The sequence below is a fragment of the Nipponia nippon genome, unplaced genomic scaffold, assembly GCF_047370975.1.
Source record: "Nipponia nippon isolate SJK-2023a ecotype South Korea unplaced genomic scaffold, ASM4737097v1 scaffold_1, whole genome shotgun sequence".
Classification (NCBI taxonomy): Eukaryota; Metazoa; Chordata; class Aves; order Pelecaniformes; family Threskiornithidae; genus Nipponia; species Nipponia nippon.
Window position 1 is genome coordinate 156,560,968 of NW_028262290.1, and position 18,506 is coordinate 156,579,473.

The 18,506-nt window shown below is 37.8% G+C and overlaps 1 protein-coding gene across 3 annotated transcripts in view; it reads left to right on the forward strand.

The window, feature by feature from the left end:
• The window catches only part of ESYT2 (extended synaptotagmin 2), a 90,322-nt gene that overhangs the window by 50,681 nt on the left and 21,135 nt on the right, over nt 1–18,506 (forward strand). For all 3 annotated transcript variants that reach the window (XM_087729921.1, XM_087729932.1, XM_087729943.1), the window contains exons 7-13: nt 7,621–7,676; nt 12,632–12,752; nt 13,368–13,544; nt 13,961–14,043; nt 15,360–15,408; nt 16,082–16,171; nt 16,732–16,827. In XM_087729921.1, the coding sequence (XP_087586047.1) occupies nt 7,621–7,676; nt 12,632–12,752; nt 13,368–13,544; nt 13,961–14,043; nt 15,360–15,408; nt 16,082–16,171; nt 16,732–16,827 (672 nt within the window). The remainder of the gene's footprint in view (nt 1–7,620; nt 7,677–12,631; nt 12,753–13,367; nt 13,545–13,960; nt 14,044–15,359; nt 15,409–16,081; nt 16,172–16,731; nt 16,828–18,506) is intronic.

The following is an 18,506-nucleotide window of genomic DNA, read 5'->3' on the forward strand; positions in this document are numbered from 1 at the left end:
CGTACTTTTTCTTGTATAAGGTAGGTTAGCCTTTTCTCACTCAAATAACCCTGCTAGCACTGTAATGGAAAGTGGGCAAAACTAGTTTTAAATGAAATGTCTTTAAAAAAGACATTGAATACAAAATGGTACTGGAGCCAATGACACCTTCATGCTTTCACCTGAAGAACGATGAAAGTCACCAATTTCTACTGGGCTCTGTGCAATCTCTGTACAACTACTAATGATAGTATTTTTCACTTTAGATTCTGACAGTCTGGTTTCAGATAGGACAAATGTATATACACAAGTAGATGGCTTAGGCTGAATTTCGTTACCCTCACACATTCATCTAGTGTGATTCTCTGTAGAAGGGGGGACACCTGAAACAGGACCTCTGACCTTCTGGAGACACTACTGGATGGGATTCTCCCATGATGGGGAAAGCTGGAAGTTTTCTGGCACAAGGAAGATGACTCCTACCCCACCTGCATATTTGCAACTATGGAACAGATTGTATGGAACAGTATAGCAGAGGAGGGCCCGGGAGCATCTGAGCCAGCAAAGCCTGAGCTACACTGAAGCACCAGGAGGAAGTGGCAAGTGATAGTACTGAGTCCTTCCTGCTGCAGGGGACAGAGGCCCCTATCTGCCATCCTGACCTATTGTCTTGGGAGGTTTGCTGCTTGCCTGGGTCTCCGATTCAGGATGTTGTTGACTCTTAAAGCTTGTCTGGCCCTCAGACAATTACCCACTGCTGCTCTTCCATGTGGGCAGCAACACCACTTCCAGGGGAGATCTGGGAAACATCAAGAGTGATGGCATGGCTCTCGGGGCAGTTCAAGGGCACAGGGACCCAACCAGTGATTGCTGGTAAGGGAGAAGGGACAAGAAGGTCATTGGGAGTAGTCAGGATGGATTTATGAACAGGAAATCATGGTTAACTAAGCCGATAGCCCTCTGTGATAAGGCTGGCTTGGTGGATGAAGGGAGAGCAATGGATGCTGCTTATCTTGACTTCAGTAAAGCTTTTGATGCTATCTTCTGCAACATCCTTATGGATAAATTGATGAAGCCCAGACTAGATAAGTGACCAGTGAGCTGGACTGAAAAGGGGCTGAACTCTTAGGGCTCAATGGGTTGTGGTCAGCGACATGAAGTCTAGCTAGAGGACAGTCAGTAGTGGTATACCCCAAGGGTAAATGTGGGAGGCAACACATCTTCGTGGCTGTCCTGGATGGTGGGCCAGAGTGCACCCTCAGCAAGCTTGTTTGCTTAAAAATGGAAGGAGTGGGCGATGCACCAGCTAGTTTTGCTGCTATTCAGAGGGACCTTGACAAGCTGGAGAAATGTGCTAAAAGGAATCTCATGAAGTTCAACAAAGGGAAATGCAAAGTCCTGTGCCTGGGAAGGAATAACTCCATGTACCAGGACAGGCTGGGAGCTGACGGGCTGGAAAGCAGCTTTGCAGAAAAAGATGTGGGGTGTCCTGGTGGACAAAAAGGTGAACAGAAGTCAGCAATGTGCCCTTATGGCAAAGATGGCCAACAGCACGCTGGGCTGCACTAGGAAGAGCGTGGCCAGCTGGTCAGAGGAGGTGATCTTTCCTCTCTGTGCAGCACTGGTGAGGCACATCTGGAGTGCTGAGTCCAGTGCTGGGCTCCCCAGTACGTGAGAGAGGTGGACATGCTGGAGCGAGCCCAGTGAAGAGTCACAAAGATGATTAAGGTACTGGAGCATCTTTTGTATGAGGAGAGGCTGCAAGAGCTGGGCTTGTTTAGCCTTGAGAAGAGAAGATTTGGAGGGATCTTATCAATGTATATAAATACCTGATGGGGGAATTAAAGACCATGGAGACAGACTCTTCTCAGTGGTTTCCAGTGACAGGACAAGAGGCAATGGGCACAAATTGATATACAATAAATTCCTTTTAAACGTAAAGAATTTTTATTATATTTTATTTTGTAACTGTAAGGGTGACTGAACACTGGAGCAGGTTGCCCGGAGAGGTTGTGGAGTCTCTGTCCATGGAGATACTCAAAACCCAACTGGACACGGCCCTGAGCAACCTGGTCTAGCTGATTCTGCTTTGAGCAGGGGTGTTGGACTGAATGATCTTCATAGATGTTTTTCAACCCCAACTGTTCTGTTTCTGTATCCTAATGGATCTCAAATGAAACCAGATGCCTGTGTATGATCAGTTAAACCACTATTTTTACTCTGAGATTTTAATTTTTATTCCCAGCATTCATCCCAGTTGTTTTGACTTCAAAACTTCCTAAAAATTAATAAAAGTTAAAAAAAAAAATCTTGAAATACTACTGAGTTTTAGAAGAAAAAATTTGAATTTATATTGTATAACCATTTGCTGAAAGTAACCACGTGCTCAGGATATAGGAGTCTGTAATGGTTTTATGGATGGTGAAGAAGAAAACTGAGTGTAGTAGTACAGAGACTCCCTTCAGACTGACAAAGACAGTTCTTTGTATGTGTCTTCTTACAGAAAGGTCTATATTCCTATCTGAGAACCAAAATCATGTATTTCTTGGGCAGAGGATAAAAACGCTTAGGGGTATTTTGTGCAATGGAAACCAAAGCCTGGCTTGGAAAGTTTTCAATTTCCCAGTCAAGAGATATCTCCACTTAAGCAGAAATCAAGTGTGCTGTACGTGACATTAAGGGAAAAGTAAACCCAATTGGAAAAGTTTTCTGAAAATGCTCATATCTGCAGCATTGTCTCACCTTTTACCATTGCATTCATCATTTAGTTGGTGTTGTGTACAAATCATTCAGTTAACTTACTGCACATTCATCCGGGGTTTGTATCACTTCGTAAGTGGAAAACTAAAAACAAGCCTGTCAATATTTATTGCATATTTTAGAATGACTGTTGTTACAAGTAGCAAGAATATGATCTGCTTCATTATTATGAAATGTGCTTTAATTATTAATTTCTACCACGTTGTGCACTTAATGCTTTTGAGTGTTGTAAAAGCCCTTGTACGTTTCAGAAAAAAAAAAAATCCCATTCTGAGATGATGACACATTCTATGTTTTGAAGTTATTTTAGAATTAGAGCAAATATCAACTTCACACATATAAATAATTGCAGAATTTCCATCTAACACTAAGTGTTTATATCATGTAAAAGAGCAAAGAGACCGTAACTGCTTACTTCATGTTTATAAAAGTTAGGATTTTAGAGGTATTGCAGCCTTTGGGTAAGGACACTTTTCATTAAAATTTCTAGAGTGCAAAAATCAATTATTTTATCACAGAACTTATTTTTGGAAAGCTATGTTTTTCCACCTGTTTATGCAATTTGGTCACTAGACCTACTGTTATATTTAGAGAATATCTTCCCTAATAACGTTATTTCGTTTACGTCCAGTGTTGTGTCATCTGGAAACGTGAACTTGGAAACTCAGATTTATATTAAATAGTATCTGATGCTGTGTTTCATTTTGTCCTGCAACATATCTTGCAGAACAAAGTGAAACAAATTAATTTTAATACACAGAATCAAGTAAATAAATGACTAAGTGAGAGGATGACTTTGGAACATACTAGTTATAAAGACAAAATATCTTAATTGTGAAACGTAATTACCAGCAGACAAATAAACTTTTTCATTTTCAGTTTATCCAGTGGTGCATTTCACCAGTGATGAAAAGGCTAAAACAGAAGTGATACCAGCAACTACTGCAAGGAGTATTTTATCTTTTGTTTCTTTATGCCGTAAACAGCAAAAAGAAATTATTGCTATTTAGTAAAAAGTTCAAAATTCTGTTACTTTTTTCCTCCTCTGACATATTATTTTCAGTGTCTGTTTGGGATATTGTGCCCAAAAGTAAACCAAAAGGAAAAATTAACTTTCTGATTAAACTTGCAAAATACAGTTTTAGAAATCTCTTAAAAATAGACCTAAGTTTTCACAGTAGCATCAATTCTTCAATATCTTATTAGAAAACTCCTGTTAGAAATAACAGAAAGCCACAGAATTAAGCTTATAGGAAGCACGTTACTCATAGTTCGGCAAAGTGTCTAAAGCTTTACATTTCAGTTCTCTGTACTGCTGTTACTTGACTGTATTGCTAGCTGGTCGAGGGAGGTGGTTGTCCCGCTCTGCTCTGCACTGGTGCGGCCTCACCTTGACCACTGTGTGCAGTTTTGGGCACCACAGTACAAAAAGGATATGAAGCTACGAGAAAGTGTCCAGAGGAGAGCCACAAAGATGGTGAAGGGTTTAGAGGGGAAGCCGTACGAGGAGTGGCTGAAGTCCCTTGGTCTGTTCAGCCTGGAGAAGAGGAGACTGAGGGGAGACCTCATCGTGGTCTACAGCTTCCTCACGAGGGAAGGAGGAGGGGCAGGCGCTGATCTCTTCTCCCTGGTGACCAATGACAGAACCCAAGGGAACGGCAGGAAGATATCCCAGGGGAGGTTTAGGTTGGACATTAGGAAAAGGTTCTTCACCCAGAGGGTGGTGGAGCACTGGAACAGGCTCCCGTGGGAGGCAGTCACGGCGCCAAGCCTGACAACATTCAAGAAGCATTTGGACAACACCCTCAGACATAGGGTGTGAATTTTGGAGTTGTCCTATGCAGGGACAGGAGTTGGACTCGATGATCCTTGTGGGTCCCTTCCAACTCAGGACATTCTATGATTCTACTGTAGATACTTTGGGAAAATGTTTTTTAAGGGTTGGAGCAGAACAATAAAAATGTTGAGATTTTTTTTTTTTTTTTTTTTTGCATTCATAGTTTCATCATTATTGTATCTGAGATATTTAATATAATTCCTGGGCAAAAAGCTGTATACAAAATAGATGGATAAAGGGAATACTCTCTAATTGTGCAGGGAAAAAGGACGCAAAGGCATTATTAAATATAATAAAATACATACATTGGGCAAAAATGTATTGTTTATTGCATTTTAACTCACACAAAATTACGTGAAGTAAGAAAATTAATTGAATAGAGCTAAACCATGAAGTTTAGCTGTCACTCTGAGGGCTCTTCTCTTCTGTCTGGTGCTCTAATGACAGAATGAAAAATTGTTTTGACTTTCTTTCTTTCAGAGTCTGGGAAACATGAATAACCTGAAGGGTTTAGAAAATTGCACTTAGAAGAAGCAAACAGATAAACTGTAACGATCTGTATAAATTTATAATTATTTTGTTCTAAGTGTGTTGGTTTCGAAACGTTTATATATGGCAGATCTCCACTGGATTCCTTTTAGTTGTTGGAGGTAGAGAGAAAGCTTCTTTGACTCATCCACTGGAGTTTAAGTTGGATGCCTACATTAGAGGAGTCCCTATTTCTGTTTCTCTCCTGACTATATAGCAATACAGGAGTGTAATACGGTAAAAGAAGGAGGCTAAGAAAAATCTTGCAGCAGTTTTCTGAATGGATATCAGCAGGGCAAGTGCTAAATTTTAAGCATTCTATTGAAGTCTGTAGGTTTATTCACCCTTCTCAATGGCATAGTTAGGAAGACACTAATCTTATTCCCTGGATGGGAGCAAATGTTTGTGTTCTATGTGCACAGACTCGTAGAATAGTTGAGGTTGGCAGTGACCTCTGGAAGTCATCTGGTCCAACCCCCCTGCTCATCAGGGCCACCTAGAACTGGTTGCCCAGGACCATGTCCAGGCAGCTTTTGAGTGTCTCCAAGGATGGAGACTCCACAACCTCTCTGGGCAACCTGTGCCAGTGGTCAGTCATCCTCACACTACAAAGTGTTTCCCGATACTCAGGGAGAAGCCCCTGTGTTTCAGTTTGTGCCCGTTGCCTCTTGTCCTATCACCCAGCACCCCTGAGAAGAGCCTGGCTCTCTCTTCTTTGCACCCTCCCTTCAAATATTTATAGACATTAATAAGATTCCTCCTGAGCTGCCTTTTCTCTGGGCTGCACAACCCTAGCTCTTGCAGCCTTCCCTCATAGGAGAGGTGCTCCGGTCCCTTCATCATCTTCATGGCCCTTTGTTGGACTCTCTCCGGTATGTCCATGTGCTGAGGAGCACAGAACTGGACCCAGTACTCCAGGTGTGGCCTCACCAGTGCTGAGTAGAGGGGAAGGATCACCTCCCTCAGCCTGCTGGCAATGCTTTGCCTAATGCAGCCCACGACAGCGTTAGCTGCCTTTGTGGCAAGGGCATGTTGCTGGCTTGTGTAGATTCTTGCAGTACATCCCATAATATATCTTGCCTTTTGTTTTGGAATATTCAGTTATTCAATCTTACTACCTTTTCCGTTGAAGAAAGGATGATGATTTTTTTCTGCTTAATTGTTTGTTACAGGTAGGCTAGGTGCTTCATAGATAACACTGTTGAAACGTTTGGCCACCATTACAAAAGTATATTAAGTAACAGTGCTCCTTATGTAAGTAAATGTATTATGTGTTATCTTTAGTCAAAGTATTCACAAAGGAAATCACTAATTAAACTATTAATAGATCCTTTATAAAGAATAGTACGTGCTGGGTTTTTTAATAGAAAATGAATGTAGGGTGATTCTTCTTGCCTGTTTGTGGAAAGATGCAACATAGGTTCTTGTAGAGATTTGCTGTTTTGTTTCAGCATTTAATCGAACCACCACAATTAAGTTTTTTAACTGAGGAATCTCAAAATCCTTTTAATTTTTTTCATGCAGTTCTCCTTAGATGGGGTTAGTTGGATTTGGAAACATGGTGGTAGTTGGGTGGGTTTTGATTTGTTGCTTATGTTCAACTAACTTCTATGCAGTTAATAGAAAGTTTTCACTGAGAAGGGGGGATAAGGAAACTCGGTTCTATTAGTTTTGTTATCTAGAATGAGAAGATTATGGGATTGAAAAGAACATTAGAAATTAGTTGTTACTGCCAGCAGCCCTGAAACAGAATAATGTACCTTTATAGCATTTGTATGTCTAATATTCTGTAAAGATTTTCAGTGAAAGAAGTATATATGATCTAGCAATGAGTTATTCCTATTAATTATTTCTGAGGATTTTTCTCACTTCGATACCTCATCCCATTGATACCTTTCTTCTTATTTACTGCATCAGTGGTAGAATGAATTTTATCTTTTTGTCATTGAAAACAGCCTCCTCTGTGTTTGCAAGCTGTTGTCACGTCCTCCTTCCACCTTCTTAATCCCAGTCCTTCATTCTTTCCGTCGGTCATGTCTTCTAGATCTCTTATTTTCCTGGTCTCAAATGTGATTCTTCATCAGCTCATTATACTTTGCAAATTCATGTTGGTGGCTGTTCATCTATAACAGTTCTATGGTGAATATTAAAGTATTTCTCCAGAAAATAGGACCACATTTCATTATTTGATGTTGACTGTATGTAGTAGATATTATGTACCTGTGTATATTGGGATGTGCATGTCTGTATTTATACATATGTGTGGAAGGGTGGGTAAGAGGATGGAGAGTTGTTTTTATAACTCTGTTTTAAAAACTATGGCTAAAAATTATTTAACATGGAAGAGGTTTTGGTTTTCTGTTTAAGAAAATCCTGGAAACTGGTTATTAACCCTCCACTGATCAGAATCTATAGTGATCAGGTTTATTTATTCAGTGTTGTAAATTCTAAGTTGCTTTTCTTTTTTTTTTTTTTTTTTCTTTTTTTTTTCTGTGTCCTTTCTCTGTAACTCACAGCTTTTGGAAATTAACTGGACTGGACTGACCAATCTTCTGGATGTTCCGGGGCTGAAGTGAGTATATGTAAAGCAGTGTTTGATATTCCTCCACCCCAATAAACCCCAGAAAATCTGAAGACCATCAGCTAAATAATTTTAGGTTAAATGACTCTGAGCAGTTATCTCTTAATTTAGAATTATATGAAATTGCTTGATATGCAGAAGGTAGTGATTTCACTACAAATGGAAGTACATCAGAAGTATATCTAGTAGGTCTTGTTCAAAACATTTTGAAAAGATAATTTTTAATCTGCTTTTTTTTTTTAGTGTTTTCAGCCTTTCCAGATTTCCAGAATCTTGTGAATTTCCTATCTGCCATCTCCTAGGACAGCAGAAAGACAAAGAGCCTTATTTTTCATGCCAGCGGGTTCACAACATCTTGGCTTATGTTGTTGTATGCTGATACTTCTCTAGTTGCTAGTGTAAAGCTAGTTAGAAATACCTTAAGACAGCAATCAAATTAAATAAACTTTCTAATCTCTTCAAGTCCTTACTTCTAAAGCTTTGAGTTTATTATGTGAATATCAAATGGAGTAGCAAAAATATTGACCATATATAGCTAGAAAAAATGCTTGGCTTATTCAGAGCTTTTCAAAATAGTACATGATAAAAACCCAAAGGAAAAAGCAGAAGCAGAGGTGAAAACCAAGCTGTTTTGAATCATTGCAATCCTGATAAGATTAAATCCATGAATATATTCATGATTATCAAGTTGTAATACTTACCCAGGGGTTTTTTAATATTGAGACAATGGCTAAGGGGATAATGGTGGATCTGATACACACTTGGATTCTGTGACTAGTCCTTTTATTGGATCCCATACTCTCAAGGGTTGACTGACTCCAGAATTATTTTTTATTGTTTAAAAACAAGAGTTTGAATTGAAGTATTAAATTAATCCTCTAGTGCTCAATTGCGTGACTGAAATGGTTTTTGCTTTACGTGGACATGTGAAGCTGTTGCATGGAATCCCAGTTGAACAGTTTGAAATTAGAACTTGCATTAAGTAGGTTAATGGCTGCAAGAATTGCTTATGTTTCAAGCCTGCTTAAGACTGCCTCTGAGGAAAGAGGTTTTCTCGATGAGTGAGAAAATGGCTTCCAAAGTACAGCTCCTGAGTAATAATTTGCTATTTTGGTATAGCACTAATAAATCTACGTTTAGTGCTTAAGCTTACTAGGCTCCTGAGATTCATATCATGCTACATATTTGCCTGACTGCAAACACAAAACCTCAAATGTAAACAAAGTCTCGCTAAGTATCTCAAGTTTATGGTTTCCAGAGCAACCAAGCTGGGCCACATATCCATATAGTGGTGCCATCTAGATGTGGTATAGTTTCTATAGTAACTGTAACTGAGGTGACTCATGCTCTGCCTTGCCAAGAGATTTCTTCAGTGCCGTATTTGTTTTTCTTATCTGTATAGATAGATTGTATATTTTGGTAGGAGAGCTTGACATATTGTAGTTGTCATGAACACTGATGAACAAGAGATTGCTGCCGCCAGAGGTACCTTTTTCGTCCTATGGCTGTTGGCTGCACACTAAACTACTTATTTGTACTCTGTTTGCAAATGCCTTCTGCTAAAAGAATTTTTGCATTTGCTGCTGGAAGCTTCCCTGTCAGCTGTTAACAACTTCCATTGCTCTTCATATATGACTCTACAAGGAGAAGGACACAAAAGTAATTCATATTCCATCATTAGTGTAGCTTACGGAGGAGTGGAATTAAAATCTCCATGTGAGGAAGAGCCAGGCTGTGAGAATACTCAAGTGCTGTCAGGAGGGGATATGGATGATGGGAAGATGAATTCTGTTGTGGTTGCTTGAGATATAGTAAAAATACTCCGTGCAGTCAGAGATGTGCTGTCTCTGCAGTACGAATAAAGACAGCACAGGAAAAATACTTAGCTGCTTATTCTGCCACTAAAAATTAAGTAGAGCTAAATAGAGAGCCATACAACAGAGTAGGTAACTGCCAGTTATTTTTCTGCAATGAAACCGAGCTTTTGAAGACATTTACTATAATAAACTATCCGAAGCATTTCACACTTCTCATTTTTGTCAGTGGAAAAAATAATTGTACTTAGAATCAATGACTTGAGAATTTTACGATCTTAAGAAGCTGTTTATCAATGATGCATCAACATAAGGGTTTAAATTGAGACATCTTTCTCTGTTGCTTGATCAGTGATTTGTCTCTGTTTTCCATAGATCGGACGTCTTAGTTTAAGTAATAAAATAATAAAAAAGATTGTAATTTTTGCCTTGTATTCAGGAAGAATACTTTCCAGCTGGGAGCTTCCCAATTGGCTAATATTTGGTTAGATGGGTCTTAAATAGCTTGAAAGTGTCATGTTGTTTTAGAATTCATTTAGTTCATTACTTAGTTACAATCTTCGGTATTCTTTTTCAGCTCCCTGTTTTTAGAGACAGAATATCTGCTACCTCCTCTGAGTCCGGTTTCTCTGTGTAAAATTCTGTGAAATTGCATTAAGACTGGTTCATTTTTCGTATCATTTCTCAGATGTTTTAGTAAAATTCAAGCATTTATGTTGGGATAAAAGTGTGACACTGACCTTTGGAATCACAGAGTTGGGGTTTGGTCCTAGCATAAAGGATTGCGAATCCTCCAAGTGACTGGGCTCTGTTTTGCTTCAGGCTGTTTCTTTCTCTTATTTAAGAAGATCTCCTGTAGCTTCATTTGAACATTAATCAATCTCTGAACCTTTTGCTAGTCTAGGATAGGTTTATTTATGCCTATAGCTTATTTCATAATGTATGTGATCTTAACTAAATACTAGAGAAGAGCACGACAACTGTTCTTTCAAGGCAGCACTGGTACCATTGCCTCTCTTGCACTGCTCACTTGCTTTCTCTGACCTAGGTCAGTGAGTTTTCTCCATTAATCGTCTGTTCTTAAGGCATGCACTTTACTGAGCATAAAGGCAGAGCTTTCTCTTCGTGCCAGGTAGGGACACTAACAAAAGCGTGAACAAAACAAACTTATCTGATCTCTCTACCGCAGATTTGTCTTCAGACCTGTATTTTGAAAAGCGTGATTGTTGCTTGTGTAGTTACCATCACCACAGCTTTTTTTTCCTTTTAATGTTAAGAATGTTTGAGATGTTTATCTTAAATTTTTAAGTCATCTCTAACAAAATAATGGGTTCTATTTTCTTGGCTCATTTTAGAGAAAGGTTAGCATACATAAGTTGAAAACTTGATGTTGAGTAAAAAGGAACTGAAAAAGTTTGAACAGCAACATGTGTTACAATGATGACTAAAGGAAGCTACTTATTTTCAAATAACATAATTATCTTCTTGTAGTAGTTGTCTTAAGAGTTACTGAAACTATAAATTTGTAGGGTTCAGTGTTCATGTAGAATGAAAAGCTTTGTAAATAATGATTGGATAAGCTCTGCAAGAAATGAAGGGGAGTGAAGACTCCTCTTTAGGACAGATGTGAGTTAACTCACAGAAGTGGAGAGGAAACTTTTCCTCTGAGCATTTCCTCTTAACATTGTCCACTGTTGCTTCTTTCAGAGAATGAACGGAGGTCTGCACAGACCTGTCCATTGATCCAGCCTTGAGTTTCTTCTGTTTCTGTTGTACTGGATGCCATTAAAAAGTCAGCCATGTTCTATCATGTAGCATAGTTCATCTGGATTTACAGTGGAAGTGGGCAGCCAAGGGGATTCAGGCTATACAGGTTGCCAATCTCTGGCATGAAAGGTCAATGTGAATTTGAAATGGGCCAGATTGTTTTAATGGGTTAGTTCTGTTACCCATCTCTACCATAATACGTTTGTTGCTCACCATGAAATTTTCTTCCTAAATGAAAATGTAATATATATTACATTGCGCTGCAGCTTTTGTGTTTTTATAAATATGCTAGCTGCTGAGTCAGAGCTCTTCCCAACTGCAGATTCAATCTTAGAAAAACTTCATAAGGTGATTGCAGACAAGTGCTTTGAGAAATGTTCTATATAATCAAACATTATCTGCATCTTAATTTCATAAAGACTATAAAAGGAGAATCATAAAGTGGATTTAGGAAAAGAAATCACTCATCCCTGAAGCAGCTCTACCAGCTTCAGCGAGAGTGCACCTGCAGTTCAGAGTATCTCAAGCGTTTTTGTAATTTTGTCTCTGAACCTTTGTACATACCCCTGAAATCTTCCTGGTTACTCGTCTTCCATGGTGAATTGTACCACTCCAGTTCTGCCTTTTTGCCGGTGTGGGCAATGTGTGTAACCAGTGCTGCTGGTCTGACAACGTACCGAGTTGTCAGTTCAGACCCAAACTGGGCGAACGCATAGCTTGGGAAATCTTTTTCTTTTCCGTGTTTGTGCGGGGCTATGGGGCTGGGTTTTTTAAATGATTCGTTACCATCATGATTGTACTGCCACTCCCTTTTCGCCAGAACAAAACCTGTTTTGCTTCCCTAGGCTATATTTTACCCGGCCACCAGCATGTTTTCTTTGTGTTTCTGTTTTAAATGACGGTCCTTCCAGCTCAAAAGGACAAAACTTCTTTCATAACAATACAGGAATGGTTAGCCAAACTTTCAGGGACAGTTAAATCATCATTGAAATACAAAAGTAGATTAACAGTTAACGTCTGCTTGGTTATATGCAATGCGGGCAAGGAAACTTATGCAACAGCCCTTTACCCTGGGTGGCTTTACCAGGCGGGAGCCAGGGGGGAACTCGGCCGTGGCAGGGAAATGAGAACTTGATGTTCATCTTCGTGGTTTCTGCTGTTCAGTGTCAGCTGCTTCCACCTGGTGGCCATTTTTGCAAGAATCTATTATATAAAAAACTGTTTAAAAACCAGATGTGTCTCCTACCCCACAAAAAAGGCAAATGTTTTCTCCATTTAGGTCGTTAAGCAGCAAAAGGAGTATATTAGTGTTGATGTAACGTGTTTAATTCTCATGAAGTAAGCAAGGATTATTTTCTCCAACAGTGGCTTATCAGATACAATAATATTGGATATAATATCCAACTACCTGGTCCTTCCAAATAGAATTACAGTCCCCCTTGTCAGTGAAGTGCAGATTGCTCAGTTGCGGTTTCCTATACCAAAGGTAAGCATGTTTCTGTTAATACTAATGATTTGGCATTTAGTTTTTTCTGTAGTAGTAACTGTTAAAGATATGCACATCTGTGTGAATTCCTAAATGTAGTTATTGCAGTAGTACAACTTATCGTGAATCCAGTCACTTAAAATAGTTGATTTAATTTATAAATAATTTCTGTGGAGTTAATGTTTCAAAATAACGCCAAGAAGAATTTTTTTGTTTTGCTAGAATCTTAAACATATTATTTGTTAAAATATAGTTCAACTGTATAGACTAAAAATTAAGCAGCACATGTTTTATATTATCACTGCAAATTATTGTTAGTGCTCTTCACTTGGAAGTTGTTGCTACTTATTGCTACTCACTTCCAGTAGCATGGCGTTACTTGAAATAACTGGCGTGTTTCTGATTGTTGTTGACAGTTTTTCTTTTCAGCAATCTCTTGAGTGCTAGGTCTGCTGTGTATGTGGATCATCATTGGTATCCCTCCATTTACAGTGTGTCCAAACGAAGTTTCATGTTAAGGAAATCGCAATGGAAATTATAAAACGTATATTGCATAAATTGTGATGACGTGGAGGCTTTCAGATTACTACATAAACTCATCTTTTCCTTTTTCAGGGTGTTCTAAGGATACACTTTATTGAAGCTCAAGACCTGGAGGGGAAAGATACTTACCTAAAAGGGATTGTCAAAGGAAAGTCAGATCCTTATGGAATCATCCGGGTGGGCAACCAGATTTTCCAAAGCAAGGTCATCAAAGAAAATCTCAACCCGAAGTGGAATGAAGTTTATGAGGTATAATCAATAAAAATACCTTGTTGTGTGTTCTGTAAAGTTGTCTTCTGAAGAGTCTTTTGTTAAAGAAGACGCTATGGGGACTTCCTTGAGGAGCTTCTTGATGTCTTCCTCTAAAAGCCCAAAGTTCTGTAACAAAACAGAAATTCTCCATTGATGTATATATTTCTTTTGTCGAGACTAAGCATCAGTAATTCTGAAAAGCAGTCTAGTCTCTTTAAGCCAACATTAGCAAATCACATCTGAAAAGCTCTTAAACTTGTTCCACTCATTAAATTGCAGCTTTTTTAAATCATTTGCTTATTGATATGTATTAATGCACAAAGGCACTGCAGTTCAATGTTTTACTGTTACTACACCATTTAACAAAGCTAGTTAGTGTTACCATTGACAGTACCATCTTACTGTACTTCCAGGCCTTAGTATATGAACATCCAGGACAGGAGCTAGAGATTGAGCTCTTTGATGAAGACCCAGATAAAGATGACTTCCTGGGAAGGTAAATGTTATAGAGAATATGCTTGTAGGTATTGAAAAGAGATGAAATATTTTGATATAATCTTTTTTTTCTTTTTGCATTTTATTGCAGTTGTAGTTCTGCTATATTATTATATGTATAAATTCATTATCTTTTCAAAATGGTGGTAGTAAGTAGTTCCCTAATTACTTCATATATGTAAATATATGTATATAAAACTGTGCTTGTGTGTGTATATACACATCTATATGTTTATATATTTTTTTAAAAAAATAAGGTAAGTATTGTGGGCACCCAGGAAAAAAAGAAAGGTGGTGGGTTTTTTTAGGAATTGTACCCTACCTGCTTTAACGTTCGTAAGCTAGCACTAAGTCTTAATTATTTCTTCAGACAAAGTTAATGTAGCTTTATAACTGTGTATCTTTCTCATCTTCATAGGTTTTAAATGGCTAGCTCACAGTTTATTTTTCTCTAAGAGCTGATCTTAACTATTTGGTTAAAGAAGACAGTTTTGCTGTAATGCTTTCGCAAACATTACTCACTCTTAGATTCCATAGGCCTACCTTTAGTGTTTACCCATAAACATTTCAGGGTTTTAGTCAGCTTCTTTCTCCAGTAATTTGTCACCTTTATTTCTTGCAGAGTTTTGGAGCTTCCCATTGTTGCTTTCCATACAGAGTAGAACTCCCTTATCTTTCCAGCTCCTTCTCTCTTAACAGGAGCAACAGTACCTACTTCTCTTCTCATTAAAATAAAGAAGTAGGTAGTACAAAGGCTTCTTTTCTTTGCACTTCCCTAATCTTACACTGAAGCGGTGGGGGGGGAAAAGTGGCATAATGTGTACATCAGTACTAATAAAATACAAAGCCACGACAAATGTTCATGCACTGGCATGCAGTTGTCTGCCCTATTTAATTTTTAGCAGATTCCCTGGTACATTTTTAGCTTGTGTGAACTAGCACTCTCCCAGACAATGCCAAAGCATGAATTCAGTCATAGCATATGTCCAGGGGCTATTTCCAGTGGGTAGTTTGGATGTGGTCACTGTTTTGAGAGTTTGGTCATATGTATGTGAGCCATATTGTGCCAGTTGCCCTCGTAGCTACAAAATGGGCTCTAGTATAGGCATATTTTCTGTTATCCTGCATTCATCTTCGTTCAGCCATTTCATTCCTTACTTCTTCCTCTCTTAGGGGCTAAAAGAATAGTATTCTGCTCCTTTGATCTCAGTGGAAGCCTGGATATTCAGCCAGCACAGGGTGGGGTTTGAATTCTGTATTAGATTTTTTGCTTCTTGGCTAAAATACTGATTTGCTTTTTCTTTTCTTTTTTTCTAGTTTGATGATAGATTTAATTGAAGTTGAAAAGGAGCGTCTTCTAGATGAGGTAAGTGTTCAGTAAGTTTTGGTTTAAAATATCCCCATCTGTTGTATATGCAGTTGTTCTTGTATTATTATTTTATTTCCTGGGGATAGTTCCTGTTTGTGCATGAATAACCTTAATGCTACAGAAATAGTTTCTCTGATGATCAGTACAGTGGTTTAAGGGATATCTGAATTGGTGAAATCCGAAGAATAATGCCATTCTTCTTCTGTCTTGGGGTTTTAAGATTACTAGTATGTAAATGCAAAAAACAGTAACTTAGATATTTGGTGAGCTTTTTCTTGCAGGAGAATAGTTAATTGCCTGGTTTAACTATTATTAGACTTAGCAAACTAATTTTTGTCCTATACATAAGAGAGATTGTATAGTAATATTATGCAGGGTTTGTATTTCCAGAACATCTTTACAGAACTTAAAGATTTCTCTTAATGTTTTAAAAATGCTTTTACTATGTAACATAGAGGTTTGCGTGGCTGTTTTTATTATTCTGTGTTGTAATATTTAGTGTGAGATAGGACGTTTTAAACAATGAATCAGATCTTTTCAGGTTATGCAGTCTTCAGCTTTACGAGATTTCTAGTAGAGCTTAGCATTTTCTAAATGTCCTGAAGGGCCAATTGCAATCATGTATTTGTTTGGTGTCAGATTATTTCACATTACTTTGCTTAACTTTTAGTGGTTTACTTTGGATGAAGTGTCCAAAGGAAAATTGCATTTAAAACTGGAATGGCTCACATTGATGCCAACTGCTGAAAATCTAGACAAGGTATTAAAGGAACACATTACTTTTATCCTAATCTTAATTGTTGTGGGGTGTTTTTGTTGTGTGTTTTTGGTGTTTTGTTTTGGTTTTTTTTGTTAATTATGTAAGTAATTTAATTCTCTAGCTGTTGTGAATTTGGATAAACCTGTAACTTTATTCCAAGCTGTTTGTCTTCAGAAATCTCAAACCAGTCATAACTGTTAATGTACTCTTGTGGCATGGGATTTTAAAATGCTTTTGTTCTCTTCTTTTCTCTTCTTATCTCTTAATGTTATGGTTTGAGAATATCAGCTAACATTTCATTAGCCTGGGAGATAAAAGTGGATATGATATTATAATCTTTCCAGTCTAAAAAAATTAACTAGGAAATGGTGTGGAAATTTCCATAAAGATGGGTTTGCAATATCTATATGAGTCTTGAAAACTTACTTGTTATGCTTCATAGCGTGCATTTGTGAATGTTTGCATTTTGGGAGATATTTTTTAAATATTTTTCAGGAATGGGACAGAAATAATAATATTATTTCATTTTCAAGAAGGCTTACAGTATGTTTTTGGTTTAGGTGCTAACAAGCATTAGAGCTGATAAAGACCAGGCCAATGATGGGCTTTCCTCTGCATTGCTTATTCTCTATTTGGACTCAGCAAGAAACCTACCCGTAAGTTATATTCTGATGGATACGCTTCTGTCATGGGTATCTCTCGTGTACTTCCAGCATGGCTTGCTTGGTAGTATGGCACACCGCTTTACTAACACACATTATGCCATGTTTTCAATCCTTTCTCTCGTTTCAAAACGTGTAATGTAAGGTCCACATTTCTAGTAGCATAGTATTATAGATACATATTTAATAAAGCATTATTCTTCAATCAGTGTGATTTTTCTTTAAAGATTGCTCCTTTCCTGGACTTGAAAGGCTGCATGTTTTTATTACACAGTGTTTTCCATAAATAGTATGGGATTAGCATGAGGAATTTTAAGGAACTGGGAAAAGGCCCACTTCCTTGCGTTCAGGTAAACTTGCTTGCTTTGGTTTAGGGTATCTGTGGTAGATTTGAAGGTATTGAAGTCGTCATCATGAAATTAATACTGTGCAGTTGATGTTACAGTGGCAGAATACTTGTATGAGATTTCTGTCAGGTTGTCATTTGGAGTATTGTTTATTTGCTTGTACAGAACAGAACAATAAAAAAATTAGTGGTTCTGTCATTATATGGATTATACTATGGGACTGTGAAATAGCTTGTTTATGACAAGCACAGACTGTTTTGTAATTTATTTCACGTTCTGTCAAGTACTGTTCCTGGTTGTAAATGACAGCAGTAATAAAGTAAACCCTACCATAAATAGATATGTGAAGCATAATGCTGTTTTTCAGCATTGCTATTAGATGAGAAATTCTGGAAGTGATGACTAAAATACTAATCAGAGAATAAAGTTTTCAAGCCTCAGGTTTTTTTGCATGCATTTTGCAAATTTGTCCGCTCATCTTAAATTTAAGTTAAAATGCTGCATTAAACAGAGTGGTAACAAATAAAAGCTTGGTAGCCTAAACAATTTACATCACTGACTGGTGATTTCATGTCTGTTCTAGGGTGTGTAGAGCAGTGTTTGGAAGTAGTATTTATAGGTTATTTTAAAAGCTAAAAAGATGTAGCTCATTTGGAATAGAGCCCTGCATTATCTTTTTAACCTCACTTTATTGAATTCCGGGGAACTCTGTAACTTAGCAGAAAAAGAATAGAATTACTCTAGTACAGAGTAAGCAGAAATAGAATTTTAGTGTGCTTAACATCAGTTTCAGAATACTGCAACACACAGAAAAAGTCCATCTGCCATCTGTTTTGTGCACTAGATTAAATTGAACCCATTTCTGTATTTTCTGGTTTGACTACTGCATTTTACTCAAACTGTTACAAGTTTAATATATTTGTTAAAATACACTAAAGCCTCTTAATTAAAATGCATAGTTTAAAGTTCTCTCATCCACAATTTCCAATGTTTTTCCATACAACTCTGCTTCTCTATATTAGATTAGCTTCTCTAGCAAATACTCAGAGGCTTTGTCATAAGTTTAGTTTTTTCCCTTCCTGTTTTAAACAAACATTTTGTAACATTGTCTCTCTCCTTCATAAAGGTTAGACTGCAATTCTTGAGTTCTACCTACTTTTGGGGACAGTATTTTAGTTTCAACGTCTTAATTGGTACTTTTAATCAGTAGATCTCTAAACTGTAGGGCACAGAAAGGGGAAGTTCCTTGCACAAAGCTGACCAGTTAGGAAATTTGGGAACAGGATCCCAAATTTCTTATTGCTGTGTCGGATGTTCTGTCTACAG